The 15,947-nt window shown below is 47.3% G+C and overlaps 1 protein-coding gene across 1 annotated transcript in view; it reads left to right on the forward strand.

The window, feature by feature from the left end:
* The window catches only part of LOC102313489 (nucleolar protein 4-like), a 139,176-nt gene that overhangs the window by 69,196 nt on the left and 54,033 nt on the right, over positions 1-15,947 (forward strand). Inside the window, exon 5 of the mRNA XM_005933201.3 lies at positions 15,076-15,226. Coding sequence (XP_005933263.2) covers positions 15,076-15,226 — 151 coding nt within the window. The remainder of the gene's footprint in view (positions 1-15,075; positions 15,227-15,947) is intronic.

The following is a 15,947-nucleotide window of genomic DNA, read 5'->3' on the forward strand; positions in this document are numbered from 1 at the left end:
CACACACACACACACTCTCACACACACACACACACACACACACACACACACACACACACACACACACACAGACACACACACACTCCTTCCTGTCCTGACCACGGTCACTGTGTGTCTGAGGTCGATCTGCTTCTACTGCGGCAAAAACCCAGAACCTGTTCAAATGGTCGTCAAACAACATGTTTAGTGGGAGGAGTCATCTCTGTGAGGTCGTCGGTTCTCGTCTCCGTGGGAGACAGAGTTAAGGTGGTTTTAAGGGCGGAGGAGGTGGTTTGACACACGCTCTGCGTCCTTTGGGAAAAGGTCGGGTGAGGCTGATTGTTAACGTGGAAGAACAGAAGTTGCTAACGGCCTGACAGCAAAGCTGGTTAAAGGCACGTTCGCCACAGCGGGAAATCTGCCGGCGAGTGACCTTTGACCTTTAGATGCAGATGTACAGCTGAACCTGGTCCCGTGGAGGTCTGAGCTCTGCACAGCTACGTGGTTGAGTTTGTGTTTGTGATGGACCAGTTTGCGTCTGAGTGTGTTGCTGGGTCTGGTGCTGGGATGTGCTGCTTGGAGACTGAGCGTCTCTGATAAACCTGCTGCTGCATGAGGGATGATGATGTGATTCTTCCTCGTTGGTGTCGGACCTTCTTCTCTTTGATGAAAGCCCAGTCTGGATGACCACATGTTTGTGTCTGTTTGTGACTGCCCTGGTTGTATTTAAATATGGAGGTAAGGCGGTGTAACAGTGTGCAGGTGTGATCGGGGCGAAGCTTCTGTTTTCTAAGCAGGGGTCTTGTTGTGGTCGCTCTCTGACCGTCTCCACTGCCTCAGCATGCAAGCGTCAGATCCAGGGGAGTTTGCAGAGCTAGGATGGTGGTGGTGCTTTGAAATGTTGTAGGTGGCTGACTTTGTACTGCTAACAGTGGGTCTGAGTGGGGCTCCTTCTTTGTGGAGTATATAGAGGGTATAGCGCCCCCTGGGTACAGGCGGTGGTATGTAGGGCGGAGAGTGTCAGAATCCTTCTTAAGTTGTTCCAGGGAACTCATGACCTTCTTTTTGTAGCTGCTTTCACTTTGAGGCTTCATAGGTGTTGTTGTCGTGACAACAACGTGGCGGCCTCCTTTTCTTCATTGTGAGGTTCGACAGAGGAGCTTTTGCACCGGAGAGGTGTGGCTGATGCTTTCATGTGGTTCTGCTTCAGGTCGTTTCCTTGTGTCTGTGACGAGCTCCACTGTCAGCAGCAGCAGTCCTTCAGCACCTTTGATGTAACTACACAATATGACTCCTTATCTGACGTCTACTTCATGTTTTTATCTGAGAAGCTGGAGCGAGTTTTCATGGCTAGTTTTTTACCTTCGGCTCAGTAGAATAACGGCAGACTGAAACCATCACCGGGGTCATCCTCCTGAACTCAGCGAAGGTCAGCAGCTGCTCATCGATTATCCCGGCGTGTGTGAGGGTTTTATAAGCTGACAGACAGGAAGCAGACAGACATGCACTGCCTCTGTGCTACCTCTGCTTCATTACAGTGTGTACATGTTCATGAACACACACACACACACACACACACACACACACACACACACACACACACACACACACCTCCTCCTCAAGGCTGGTTTTCTGAGCGATCAATATTCTGCAGTGGAGCAGCCGGCCTGCACCCTGCTTGTGTGCGTGTGTGTGTTGCTTCTTATCAGTATCTTCCCCTCTCCCTCTGTTCAGAGATGATCCTCTTCCCTCTGGCCGTCATCGATCTTGGGATGCTGCTGGACTGGATGCTGAGCATCGGTCGGTTTTTCCGCCACGTGTCCGTCCAGCCGACGTTTAAACGTGGCTCCCGTCACTTCCTGTATGCCCCTCTTCGGTGGTTAGGCGTTGCTTCCTTTGCTCGGTCGCAGGAGGCGGTGAGATGTCTGCGGTGATTACGGTGACGCTGCCGTGCACCTTCGGCACCACGGCCTCTTCAGTGTACTGATTTTCACCGCGACCGCTCAATCGAGACGATGACTCACTGAAAGCAGCTTTCAGCACACAAACGGAGCCGAGCTCTTTGTGTCTGAGTTGGTTTCATTTATCCTGCTGCAGGCGGGATGTTCTCCTGCTGTTCTGACTAAAACCGACGGGTTTAATGTGTTACAGTTCTCTGCTGGGCACATGCACACCTCTGCCAAAGCTGAGACGTCCCTCCTGAAGGACGTGGCCATCACGACGTCACCTGCTGGGTCGTGGCGTCTGAAGCTGCGTGTTTTCGTCATGACCGTCGTGGTCCATCCACTCATATGGATGGACCGCTCATCCGTCCATCAATCCAATCCTCCAGCCATAAATCCATCTATCATCCACCCATCCATTGGGATTGATGAGGACAGTTGAATCTGCCGTGCCCAGAGTGGAGAGGTTGTAGCTACTAAATGAAAGGATTTGTTTTTAAATGATTCTATTTTTTTCCTTTGTGTCAGAAATGGATTCCAGCATGTTCACATCATTAAAACCCAAATCTAGACAAACTGGTGACTCCAGCAATCAACTTCTGAGCAAACATCTGGTTAGTAGATGTGGAATATTTTGTATATTTCACAACGATGAGGAAGTAAGACTAAAATCAAAGCTTCTGGTGTTACAACAGACACGCTCTTTCTTTGTCCTCGCCCACAGTGAGCCACTTCCTGTTCACGCTGGAGGAGACAACCAGGCAAAATACAGCTGCTCCATCACTCGTAGATAAACTGGCACGTGTTTAAAAGTTCAGCACGTTTCGATGTTTCTGTTAATGAACAGTAACGTTAAAAACCAAACTGAGGTGGTGGTGTAACCACTCGGTTCACCAACACATGCTCATAAAGTAAAATGTCAGCTGCAGAGTGAAGATCCCTGCGGTGGTGGTGGTGATGATGATGATGGTGACCAGTAGTTTCAGGCTTGTTTCTTAAATTTATGGAATCAGAATTTTATCAAATCAGCATCATTAGAACAGACATCAGTTTCTGTGGAAACCACAAACATGACAGCGAGGGGGAGGAGGTGGGGGCAGGATGAAAACGTGAAATCTGTGGAGGTGGGGGAGGTGGTAATGGAGAGTTGATGGAGGAGGAGCTGGCAGGATGGGGCAGCAGGAGGAGATGGGTAAAGGGATGGGGGGAGGGAGGCAGCAATAGGGGGAGATACATGGGGGGGGGGAGCTTGAAGGTCCGGCTCTGCAGCACCGCGGCCTCTAAAACAAAGAGAACAAAGAACGAGGCGCACCGCCCTCCTCCGCCCCTCCGTGTGAGGCGAGAGACGTCCACCTTAATTGATTTTCTTAATGAAATTCATGTCGGCCGCTCCGCCAGGAGAGAGGCGCAGTTTGTGTACCAAACATGATGTGCACTGACAGGAACAAGCCGTGTCTCCTTTCAAAATAAAATGTGCAGCAGCTCTTTTTGTGTTTGACAGATTTAACATCGTTAATAATCATCACAGTAGCTTTAGAACTGTTTCGACTCCACATCCACACATTTTGCTTCCAGAAGTTTGGACGAGGGCGTGCCCAGTAACATCCAATCAAAATCCTAGAATCTCACTGTGCACCAAACCCGAAGCTCCGCCTTCTTGCACGGTCCAGAGCTCAGCAGCCGAGGTGAGGCGGAGCTCTTCACGACCCGATCCCAGTCTGTCTCCAACTTCCACCCACCGAGGTCAACGTCGTCATTTACTGGTGGAAAACTGACAAGAAGCCATTTGACCTCTGACCTCTCCTTCGAGGTTAAGGATAACGGTTTCTTACTGCAATTGTTTGAGAGCATCCAGGGATGATACTGTTTAATTATGTAATCTGATTACATGCCAAGCAATTATTTTATTTGGAGAACAAACTTTTTTTCCTTGATGTTACGAAACGACTGAAATGAATTCAGTACGAGAGACGTTTTCATCCACATGAATAATAAAAAGATGAAGGATGTTTGGTGATTAGCTCTCAGGTAGGCGTGGTTTCTTAAAGTGACCCTGGTCCCCTCGGGTCACGAGCCGGGTCAGCGGCTCACAGTAATCCAATGATTCTCCATCACTTCCTGTCTGTGTTTCCAGCGTCAGACAGGAAACGATCCGCCGCTTCATCACAAACGCTCCTGTTCTGTCTTCCTCATAGTGAAGCTCCATGAAAGACGGTTCAGGGAACTTTGACGGCTGCCCCCTCGCGATGTTGGTGCAGCCAGACGGACAGCTTATTGTCCTGACTTTGTGTTACATAAGCTGCCCACTACCTGAATTAATAAGCTCAAGTCCTCCATCTGAAGACATGCTTCTTTTAATTAAGTGTGTTTGAGCCGCCTGTGTCAGGCCTCGGGGCAGGCGTGGATCCTTAACAGGAGCACGGCGCCGCAAATGTGTGGGGAACATTTGAATGATTCAGTTTTCATTAAAAACAGATGTGCACTTGTTATCCAGATGTTCTTGTCACGTGTCTGTTGCAGTGGAGTGTGTTCGTGTTAACACGGACGGTGTGAGTCCCTCAACACTCAGATTATCCGTTTTTTCAGCTCGTGGATCTCTGTGATGTCACATAGACCTGATCAGGTCGGCTTGTGCCTGTGAATGTAGCTCGTAGTAACAAACTGCTTTGATTGGTTAATAAAAGCAGATTTACCAAGTCAGGGACAGAAGCCACACCCACCTGCTGTTCAAACCTTCTGTTTACAGCCAATCAGTGAAAAGTGTGACTGATTAACAGCAGAGTAATCATAGGCACAGCGTCACCACATGTTTAATCCTTTGTTTACTCCTGTATCACGGGTCAGGTAACCTTCACTCCCATTGGTAGTTCAGGTGGCCACACCCACTGTGCACCCTGTTCTCTGGTCGCTCCGGTTTCTTTGTTTTGTGGTTGGCTGTCAGTGAACCTGTGTCGGATGAACACCGTCTGTGATGCAGGAAGCTCCTTCGGTTTCCTTAACCGTGAAACGTGCTGTATGAAGTGAGCCGGACACGTTTGGCGGCGGCTGCTGCTCAGGAACCGTGTGACTGATGAGACACGCGTGTGCCTCAGGGCCTCCACAGACCTTATCAGTTTGTCAGAGTACACACTGAGACATTAATCTCTAATTTAGGATAATCAGGTGTTTGTCTAAGCTCCGTTTACAGTCTCAGGTTAATGTCAGTTAATGAAACGAGCCTTTATGAAATCACCAGGTTTATTATTAGATTGTTGAACTGTGGTATAAACATTCCCACGGCGGCCGATTTACGATGCGCCCTGCTGTTCCCCGTACGCTCGGCCGGTAGGTGTGAGTGGGTGATGGATGCTGGCAGCCGGCTTCAGCAGCTCCGCCTGTCAGGAGGTTCCTGCCGCAGGTGACATCCAGGTGAAAGACCGTCAGGTCTAACGCGGAGGGTCAGGTTACGAGTCCGTCTTCTCTACGTGTCCTCGGCGAGTGAGCGGCGAGGCGTTTGATGAGGTCATCATGGCCACAGCACAGTCATTATCCGGTGGAGCTGGAGCTACAACACTTCTGTTTAAACACCTTTAATGCACATAGTGGTGTTTTTGGAACAGCTTGGTGCTCTCCTGGTGCAGCAGCACCCTGACCCTAACTCTGACCCCAGACCAGCCGTCGTCTTTAACCTTAACTGTCCAGTCAGATCGTCACACCCAAACCTTGCAGTTTTTCCGCCGACTATCATCATAAACTACAATTACTTATTTATATGTAATATAAATGTAACATACATCGTCGTTCCGCGCTCTCTTTCTGCTGTTTGTTGCTGACTGGCTAATGATCATTTGGTACATGAAACCTGAGCACAGCCACAGAGTGTGGCAGTAACAAACATCTGCGCTGATTCTCGTTAGGTTTCTAAATAAAACCTGCATCCGTCTTCGTGTCTGTCTGAAAGGGCCAAATGTTTGGGAAGACAGAGATTCCTGAAAGCAGGGATGTGCTGGGAACAGAGGAGATGAGCTCCGACAGGACGAGGCCTTTCCTTCCGTTTGTCCGGTGGCTAACTCGATTAGCTTAGCAAAGGCTTCGGAGCAGATCCGGCTGCTCTGCTCTGGAAACACACACACGAAAACCAGCCATCTGAGCACTTCTACACACACACAGTAATGTGTGACTGGTACAGCTCTGGTTTCTAATTTTACTCCCACAGTGAAGCAGGCTGCTGTCAGTGATGGTTTCCAGAGTTCAGGGAGGAAGTGGACAAAAGAGACTCAGGACCCTGAAGGGAAACACGGAGATCCAGTTTATAACACTGTGACCTGCTGGAACATCGTGGCGGTCAAGTGAGATTTTGTAGTTTTTCTTCTGGAAGTTGTAGTTCAGACACCTGCTGTCCCGTTACCAAGGAGTGTGAGGAATGTTTGCTTCCTCTGAGGTGGAGGAACGGGAATAGTGAGATCATTTGTTGGTCTGTAATGCTGGAACAAACAGAGAAGTCAATAATAAAGTCAATTCAAGTAGTCACAAATACCACAGAAGAAGAAGAACAGGAAGAGACGCTGTTACAGGGCCTTCTCCATACTCAGGCTAACGTTGGTCTAACCGTCAAACCTGAAACCATCAGCACGAACACAAAGTGCAGCAGGTGACCTGAACAGGTGACAGGTCAGCTGTCAACAAAGTCTCAGCAGTTTCCTGCTTTTTCCACGAACAGCAGAACATCCTGATGGTTGCTGTGGCAGCGCTAACGATGAAGACGAAGGCCTCTCAGCTTCAGGATATGGGAAGAGTGAAGAATGTGTTTCAAATGGGTCTTAGATGCTGGTTTGGTGTAAAATCGAGGCTGACTGGCTGACCTGCTGCGCTCTGCAGAGGTCGTGTCGTGCGCTGCCGTCACTGTTCCCTTCGTGCAGACACAAAGACCTGGTTAGCATTGTTGGGACGAGCACACGGACAGAAACAGATGAGAAGCAGCGCGGTTGCTGGGCGACAGCTGGACGCTCGGCTTGGTTTACAGGAGGAGATGTTTCAGGATGCAGTAATTTATTTTCCACTAACTGATCTCTGCAGGGACGAGGAAGGGCTGTGGGTCGAGAAACCCGGAGCCTCAGAAAGAACGATTTACACCACATCTTCCTCATTTACTCCTCCTCACCACCCACTCTTCTTTCAAACCTTCACATGCTCCTCTCACCCTCCTCATCCTCACAGCCTTCACAGCTTCAGCTGCTCTCGTCTCTGAAACGTCTCATTTTAATCTCCTCTGTCCGATTCTTTCTCCAAAGCTCACCTCCTTCCTCTCCACTTTCTCCTCCTCTTCGTCTTCCGTTACTCGGAGTTAATCTCTCGTTTCCTGCCATCTGTAACGACCCATGGAGGTGTTTCTGATGGGACGTGTTGGTCAGTTTTTCGTTTGCATCCTTACTTTAAACCACAGGTGTGCTTGCCTGCTGTGGAGCAATCATGCTTCCTCCTCCTCTTCCTCAGTTTCTCTAAGCCGCCTCCGTTGTTCTTTGGTGAAAGTTAAGGTTCTCGCTGCTTCTCTCACTCTTCTCCTTTCCTGTTAAAAATAGACAATAGAGGAAGGAGGCTGTTAATTATTCATCTGAGGTGCACTATACTGTTTTTACACCTCTCATAATCTTCAGTCCTCCTCGTCATCATCGCCATGTTGAGTCTGGGCTCAGTTTGGTTTTTCTGAACATTTTTTGTTCAACGTCTCTCGTAGTGATGGAGAATCATTGGATTACTTTATTCTGTGTGGGATGGTTTGTAGCTCATCCATGTTGGTCATTAACCAGCTAGCCCTAAAACAGAGAGTTAAGGGTCGGATCTGATCCTGAAAACCATCAATTCTCTATAATTTGAAGGTCTTAATGAGACTGACGCAGTTATTCTCGTGGGTCAAACAGCTAAAGTTAGCTACTTGTGTTAGCTTACCTGCTGTAGCGTTAATGAGCAGGCTAAGGCTAGCATATGAAATGAAGTGATATGATGTGGTGGAAAAAAGTCTTTGACCAAATTTGACTTTAGTGTCTTTTTATCTGTGTAAGAAAACAGTGCTACAGTGCTTGCTGCTATTAGCTAAAATTAGCTTATAACAGTGAATGGAGTGCCCTCTGTGAGTCAGATCTCCAGTGGCTAATTTTAGCTAGCTTCTATGCTAATGTAGACAAATTGCTACCTGCCTAACTTGGCAGCTAGCTGGCTAACTGTACTGTGCTCTCTGTCTCAACCCTGTGTAAAGCCTCTTTAGCTGTTAGCTTGTGTGGAGTGTTGGACTGTGTGTGAGTCGGTGTTTTGCTGGGAGCCAGTGGGTGGTGACGTTAGCATTGAGGCACTCGGATCATAAACGTCTGATCTGTTTAATGTTAACATAGTAAATATGACAGATTTGTTAAAAAGCAGACAGAAGGAAAGGCAGATGTCGGTCTGAGCATGGACACAGAGGTTAAAGTGTGTTATTGAGTTTGTGCGATGGCTCCAAACCCTGTTTCAGTGTATCTATCAGGCAGGAGCGCTCGAGTTCATTTGTATGGAAATGAGGACGTCTCATTACTGAGAACATTAATAAACAACACACACACAAGGAGAAGAAGCAGTTCGGGTTAGATACAAACTTGTCCTGTTAATAGTGATTTCCAGTGTGAGCAACAACAACAAAAACTACACAAATCCACGTTAGCGTTAGGCTGCTGACGTCATAGATGCAGGATCACGACCTTCAGCCAAAGGCAGTTGTAGCCCTCACACAGGACACGGATTTTTACTTCCATGATTTTGTTGGATTTGCTGAAGAAGAAGAGAAATCTGGAGCGACCTTTAACCTTTCAAAGACGCCGCACTGTGATTGTTCCATCTTTAATTAAAATGCTCCAAAAAGCTTCAACAGCACAAACGCGGTCCACAGGTCCAGCTTAGCCTAGCAGCTACCTGCCACGCCCCTTATCTTGTCAGCAGGTGAGTTATGTTAGCATTCTGCTCTCGTACAGGTGAAGGCAAGAAATGATCTATAGAAACAGTTTGTACTGTAAACATTGAACATGGGACTGACTCAGTGCTGCCTCTGTTGGCTGTCAGAGGAACTGCAGATTTGGGTGCTTTTATACTGGCTTCATTCTTTTGCTGCTTGATGGCACATAGAGTCAGAGACACAACTTCCTGTCTGTGCACATCGCCCAGATCCTGCGAAAAGCTGGATGTGTATAAAGGTCCTGTGGGAGGAGCTGAACTGTCAGTCACCTGAGAGCTCAGTGACATCAGCAGAGCGAGCCTTCTTGTATGTGTGTCAGCGGCGTGCAGGGACTTCCCCCTGTGTAGCTGGGCTGCTTCCAGTGAGCGTGTGCAGTCGTGGCGTCTGCGGCGAGGATGCTAATCCAGCGCGACGAGCCCGGGGAAACTCCTCCTCCGAGAGCTGTCTTTAACAGACAGATGTGGGTCGGTGCTGCCACACAGACTCATGCAGGAGCTGCAGCGGTCGCACAGACTGCATCTTTAAATGGAAACCCTGGATTCCCCTGCAGTGTTTCACCGTTTTATTTCATTATGCAGCCGCAGCACAAAGTGCATCAGCTTTATTTCCTCTAACGCTCTGATTTAGCTCCAAAAGCCCAGATACACGCTCACCGCTGCTTCTTGGCCCTCATCATCTTATCAACAGCGGCTCTGTGAGTGAGGAGAGCACCGTGACCTCTTAGAGTTTCATTTCCACTCAGGTGAATATTAAATACAAGCCCACTAATATTTATTGAAGCCCTTTTTGCTTCATTCATCCTGAGTGCGTGAAAGCTTTTTCATTTTCTGTGCGAAGCAGCTGAGATTGATTCCTTAGATCTAAACATCTCAGTTTAAACTCTGCCTGCACCTCGACCTGCCTTCTGTGGGAACACTTTAGAGCAGTCAATGCTAACCGCGTGACGTGAATCAATGCAGAGACAGAACTACATTAATATGAATGCATCTATGTTTTAGCAGCAGCACGCAGGAATAACCCGTATGTTTGTGCGTTTGCATCTGTGTTGTTGGCTTTACGTCATTCGTGTTCTGCTGTCTCGTTATTAGCTCAACATTTTATGCATCGTGTTCCTGCTCCGAGTTTTGATGTCACTGCGATGTTTCTGAGGTCTCTGCTCCTCGCCTCAGTTTGTAGAACATCAACCTTCTTGGCTTGTTGTCTGTCATCTCCTTGAATATGTCCGTAACAAGAAAAGGCGGTCGTAGTGCCTGAGATCTAATTATGGAAAACGCCGGGATGCTGAGATGCTGATTCCAGCTTTGCACGTGTGTTTGATGGCTGGGACACAGTCAGGAGTAGCTTTGCTGCTGACAGGCAAAGCTAATAATCATCTCATTAAAATATAACGAGACTCGAACCGCCTCACATAACGTGGCACTGTGTGGGCACACGCTCGCTGTTTGGATCCCAATAAATCTGACTTTCATGTCGGGCTCGGAGCGTGAAAGCATTTGTAAGAGTGGGTCAAAACGCCTCAGCGTCACCACCCAGCGAGGTGGTCATAACCTGGCAGCTCACGCTTCCACCTGTCCGCTGTCTAACAGCACATCTCCATCCTCCAGCTCTTCTGGAAGCAGCCCCTGGCTCTGCTTCTGGTCTCCTTCCAAGAACCTCCCAGAAACACCTCACCTGGGAGCTATCAGCGTGGAAACATCTCAGCTGCCTCCCTTCAGTGTGGGTGAGCTCCTGCTGAGCGGCCGAGCTTGAAGGCCGACCCGGACGCTCTCAGAGGAAGCTCGTTTGTGCTCCTCGTATACGCCATCTCATCCTTTCAGCCCCACAGCTCGTGGTCATGGGTGAAGGGGGGGAGGAGGAGCTGAGGGTCTGCGCCAAGCCCAAGGATAAGATAAAGAAGGATTATTTTGATCTGTGACTGTTGGGGTTTTTTTGTAGGAAAAGTCGAGTGGAGACCAATTTTAAACAACATCACTTTAATTAACCCTTTATGACAGGTCGGAGCGGGCGCGCTCTAAGTATTTTTAAATCCCGGCAGCACTGCAACCACGTGAGCTAGCGCAATAGTTTTTGCATATGAAACCGGAGGAGTTGTACTTACATCTTATGCCATCAGCTTGTCCTCGGTCACGGTTTCCTTCCACATATAGCTTTGCAAAAACTGCATAAAAAGCACTTGCAGCAACAAAAACATAATGTTCCAGAAACATGTTTGCTGATCTGATCAGCTGTTCGTAACACTTCCTACATTGGAACAGACGTCAGCGCGAACTATCGCACGTCCGCCGTTACCTGCCCGAAACCGGAAGTGACGTCATTTTCACGGGAAATTTAGTGTTTTCCTACAGAGATATGCTGGTGTTTTTAGAAGTTTATTCCGCTTTTTTGCAATTTACGGAGTTACTATGGACCTAATGCAGACATATTATTAACATTTGGGATGTAATGGTTGTATTGATGTATAGCAACTTGAAATGCTCCGAAAAACGGCACTACAGCCTGTAAAAATACAAAGATAAGCTCTGGCGGACTTTGGTGGGTCTTAAAGGCTTGATGTCCAAAGACACGGTCTGTGACCATTTTAAAAAATCAGAATAAGCAGGATTGTAATATTAATAATAGTTTAATGAGATCTGCTGTGTTTCCCAGCGTTCTCCGCCTGAGCCGAGGAGTATTTGAGTATTTGAGGTGGAGGAAAAACAGCTCAGAGAAACGTCGGCATGCCGCTGGTGCTGCTGGCGAGGCCTGCAGGTGCTGCTCGTGTTGTTTGATTTGGCGTCTCGCTCTCGCCTCCTGCTCGCTGTTTGCTCTGATGTTTGGGTTAAACCGTGGGAGCGGGCGTCATGGCGGATCCCACGGATGCTCACATCGACAAAGAGGCAAATAAAGAGATTAAAAACGGTTTCAAACGGCAGGTAAACACAGTTTGATTCATCCAGGTGACTTTAAACAGGCATGCAGAGTGCTGTGGGTTATCAGCAGGGAGGCGGAGCAGCTCATTGGCGAGGTGTGTGTGCTCGTGGAGATCACAGACGTGACTCGTGACACACGTCCTGCTTGGGGGCTGTTTCTTGTTTTTCTCTAATAAATCTTTAGATTGGTTTGTGTCACTAACGATGCACCGTCGGCTGAGAGGAAACGTGTGTGATCCTCGTCTATTTCCATCTTTCATCCATTACAGAAGACGCCAAGAATATTTGTTGATGTGGAGATGGACCGAAACCTGCCTGCTTGTTCCTGGATCTCAGATTCAGTTTCTCTGATGATGTGTCAATTTAAAGTAAAAGGGAAACACAAAGTGACGTGTGTCATTTACTCAGAGCTCGTTCGTCACGAAGCTTGAACCAGTCGTCTGCTTTAAGTTTGCAGACAAACTTTATGGAACAGTTCTTCTTAAAGCAACACTTTAACTTAAACTCCTCCTGATCTCCCGTCATGGATCACCTGCTTCAGGGCTGGATGCTCGCATAAACTCGCTTTGTGAGGGGCAGCCAATGGGGAGAAAGTTTTCTTGGAGGAGGAGGAGCTAAATCAGCTTGTTTCAGACAGAGGATGAAGTGAGCAGCTGCAGGGGGCTCAGTGTGAGTTAAAGAAGGATTATTTCAAACTGTGACTAGAGCTGGGCGATATGAGATTTTTTCATATCACGATATGTTTTTTTCATTTCAGGCGATAACGATATCTATCACGATATCAGCCAAATAACTATATTTGTAAGATTTAAATGTGCCGTTGCTCACAAGTAAAATGTGAAATAATCAGCAGCTTGTTTTTATTTAAATATTTATTTCCCATAATAAGTTCAACAGGGTAGATGTACTTAAGGAACATGAGACTTTTTCAGATAAATAAAGGCAAATATTGCAAACTACACAAAAGGCAGCCGCTAAAGCGTTTAAGTTTCAAAATAGAACAAACGAAACAGACTAAACTGTCAATTCCACTTAGAAACAAAATATTAATTCTAAAAATAAATCTTAGTTTGTTTTACAGAAGAACAGACAAAACTGACTAACTTTTGTCAATATCAAATAAACTGAGAACTAAAAGGAAATTCTCAATCTCTCCTTGTTGTATAGCTGAGCTTTTCAAACAGTTTTAACAGTTACTTTAGTCTGACAAAAGCCGAATGACGAATTAGCGCTTCCAGTCAGAGACTGAGGCTACGTCCACACGTACACGGGTATTTTTGAAAACTGAGATTTTCCGTTTTCGTTTTAAAAAATAATCCCGTCCACACATAAAGGCAGAAATGAAGGAAAACGCTGCTATGAACATGCCAAAGCAGCAGGTGGCGCTAGATTCCTAACCGTGCAGAAATGTTGGCCAATCAGAAGTCTAGAAGCCTCGGTGGGAAAAAGTAAACAAAGCTGGGGCATAGAAGCAGAACCGAGTCGTATGTGTGGAGGGACAGTAACTGTGTGTATATGTAAGCATTTAAACACTGCAGAGAGTAGAATTAACAGTATTGTAGAAATTCATTTCACCGAAACAATAACGTGGCGCACAGTGTGACGCATGCACCAGTTTATTGTATTTCCAGACTTGCTTTCGGCACAATTTACAGTGCACGCTACTCTGTTTTTTGTCAGACTTGAAATAGCCGAAATACCTTCACACTACGGAACTTCTGTGGCTCTTCCGTTCGACAATCTCTCCGGCGTTGGAACCATCATCTGTTTTCTCTTCGGTCACGCTCGGTTGATTTTTCTAGTCGGCACACTCATTTCCTCCATTACCCGCTGGCTGCTTCCCAAACAAACACACGTGCGGCTTGGCACTTGTGCTGTACGTAACAAGTCACGCGACGTGACGCTGCGGCTGTGATTGGTTCGGCTCTGCGCTACTTAATTTGGATTGGCTGACCTTTTTTTTTTTTTTTTTTTTTTTTAAGAGGACAAGAGCGGCGAGGTCTATCGCGATAGCTTAATTTCTCTATCGAGTAAAAGTTATATCGCGATACATATCGTTATCGTTCTATCGCCCAGCTCTAACTGTGACTCATGCAAAGCTGCTTTGGGAGAGAGCCAGAACACACGGGTAGAATTAGGGCTGGGCGATATATCGAGTTTTTAAAAAATATCGATATACTTTTATATGAGATATAAGATGTGACAATATCCTTTATATCGATATAGTCTATGTTACGTTATAATTATACTTGCGGAGCCGCAAGTTTGCCTCTCTTTTGACCACTTTTGTCTTTGCGCAACGTTACTCGGCCTCGCCTCTCCTTCACTGAACACAACTCCCCCTCCTCCCCCATCGCTTCACCTGCAGGCAGCAGGTTGTGCTTGATGGCCGCGAACCGATTGTATCTGCTGCACGGCGCTCAGCAAAAAATGTTTAGTACGACTTTGGTAAGCGATGGAGCCGCAGCGCTTGATGGATTGTTGGAGCATTACGGCTACCGAGGAGCCTCGTGGAGTGATACGTACTGTGCTTCAGCGTAATATTACCGTATTGTGTGCATATAAGGACGATAAATGGCACCTGAAGAGACACGGTTACGAAGAGAACTTCAAACTCCAGGCTGTCAGTCGCGCAGTAGAAGTTGGGAACAGAGCTGCTGTGAAATCTTTGTTATTGTGCTCAGCGTCTGTTAGTTTACATTTTGACTGCACAGTTGTGAGCTCTTTGTTAAGCACAAAAACAAGATTGTTTTCTTTTATTTATGGAGCATGATTATTTAATAAAGGCTCATAATGTATTTTTGAGTAATTTTTTCATGTACATCTACGCTCTATGTTAATAAAAGTGCCCGTGTGACATCTGGGACGCAGCTTTGACTAAGAACTCTCTGTTTGTTCTTACTTTATGGCTTAAAAAAATATCGAGATATATATCGTATATCGCCATCCAGCTAAAGAATATCGAGATATGAATTTGGTTTTTGCTTCTTTTGATTTTGGTCGTTCCCACAGTTGGATTACTTCAGATTTTATTATTCCAGATGTATATTTTTTGTAGCTTCAGTGTGTTTTTCTCGTCAGGCTGATGCACCGATGCATCGGCGCCGCTGATGCTGCTGATTTCCTGTGTATTCTTAAATATTCCCGTCTCTGTAAATGTCAGCAGTACTTTACACCAAAGCCTCGTTTGCAGCGGTGCACGCATCACTACATGTAGCTGTGCTTGGTTTGCGAACGCGATTGGCTGAGGCTGGATGTGTGACCGTGCTGTGTCTGTGTTTCTCAGGATGACAGTTCAGTGAGCAGCGAGGAGGCCGAGATGAGCGAGCCCACGTGGCTAGCAGCCGATCTGGGAGCAGCGTCAGACCTGAGCCCATCGAGCCGCGGAGAGAGGATGCGCCACAGTCCGCAGAACGCCCACAGCAAAGAGGACGACGGTAAGAGCGGCGTCACGCCCGCCCGGCGCTGCGTTTGTGGAGATGATGTGTAGGTTTCCTTTGAAGGCGTGCGGATTATCTGAAACATGCATGTGTGGACAGAGCAGATGGTGATCAGAGAGAAAAGCTCCTGTTGTGTTCACTGCTGTTAATCCCTGCAGCGGGTTCAGGAGGTCACACCAGATAATGTGCTGCGCTGAAACATCTCGCTGAAGCTTCTCCTGCGTCGCCTCGTGTGACGGCGGTGTGCCGGCGCCGTCTGCTGCTGAGTAAAGTGATAGGAAACAGGAAGCCTTCCACAGGTGGGCCGTCCTAACGAGGAAACAGAATGTTTTAGAGGCTTGCTATGATTGGTGTGTTTGAAGCCAGTGCAGCAGTCACATGATCCTCTCACACCTGTGCAGTTGTTGTGACATCACTTTGAGCTACGCCCACCTGAAAGACCAAATAACGCCTTCTTCCACCTGAAGATGATTGTGTAGTTTTGAGAGCTGCTGAAGACGAGGACGTGTAGAAACTTCAGGTGGAAGTCGGCAACATTCAGCTTTTTGTTCCGGCCATGCTAAGCTAACACGCTGGCGTCCTCAGACTTCAGCAGAGACCTTAAACCAAACTGGAACTTTATTCATTAGAAACAACGTGGAAGCTTCATCCTCAGTGTGACGGAGCAGCCTGGTGTCTCGCAGGTACTCTGGGAGTGATGTGGCTGAAACATCCTCGA

The sequence above is a fragment of the Haplochromis burtoni genome, unplaced genomic scaffold, assembly GCF_018398535.1.
Source record: "Haplochromis burtoni strain Fernald_Lab_line unplaced genomic scaffold, NCSU_Asbu1 Contig_159, whole genome shotgun sequence".
NCBI lineage: Eukaryota > Metazoa > Chordata > Actinopteri > Cichliformes > Cichlidae > Haplochromis > Haplochromis burtoni.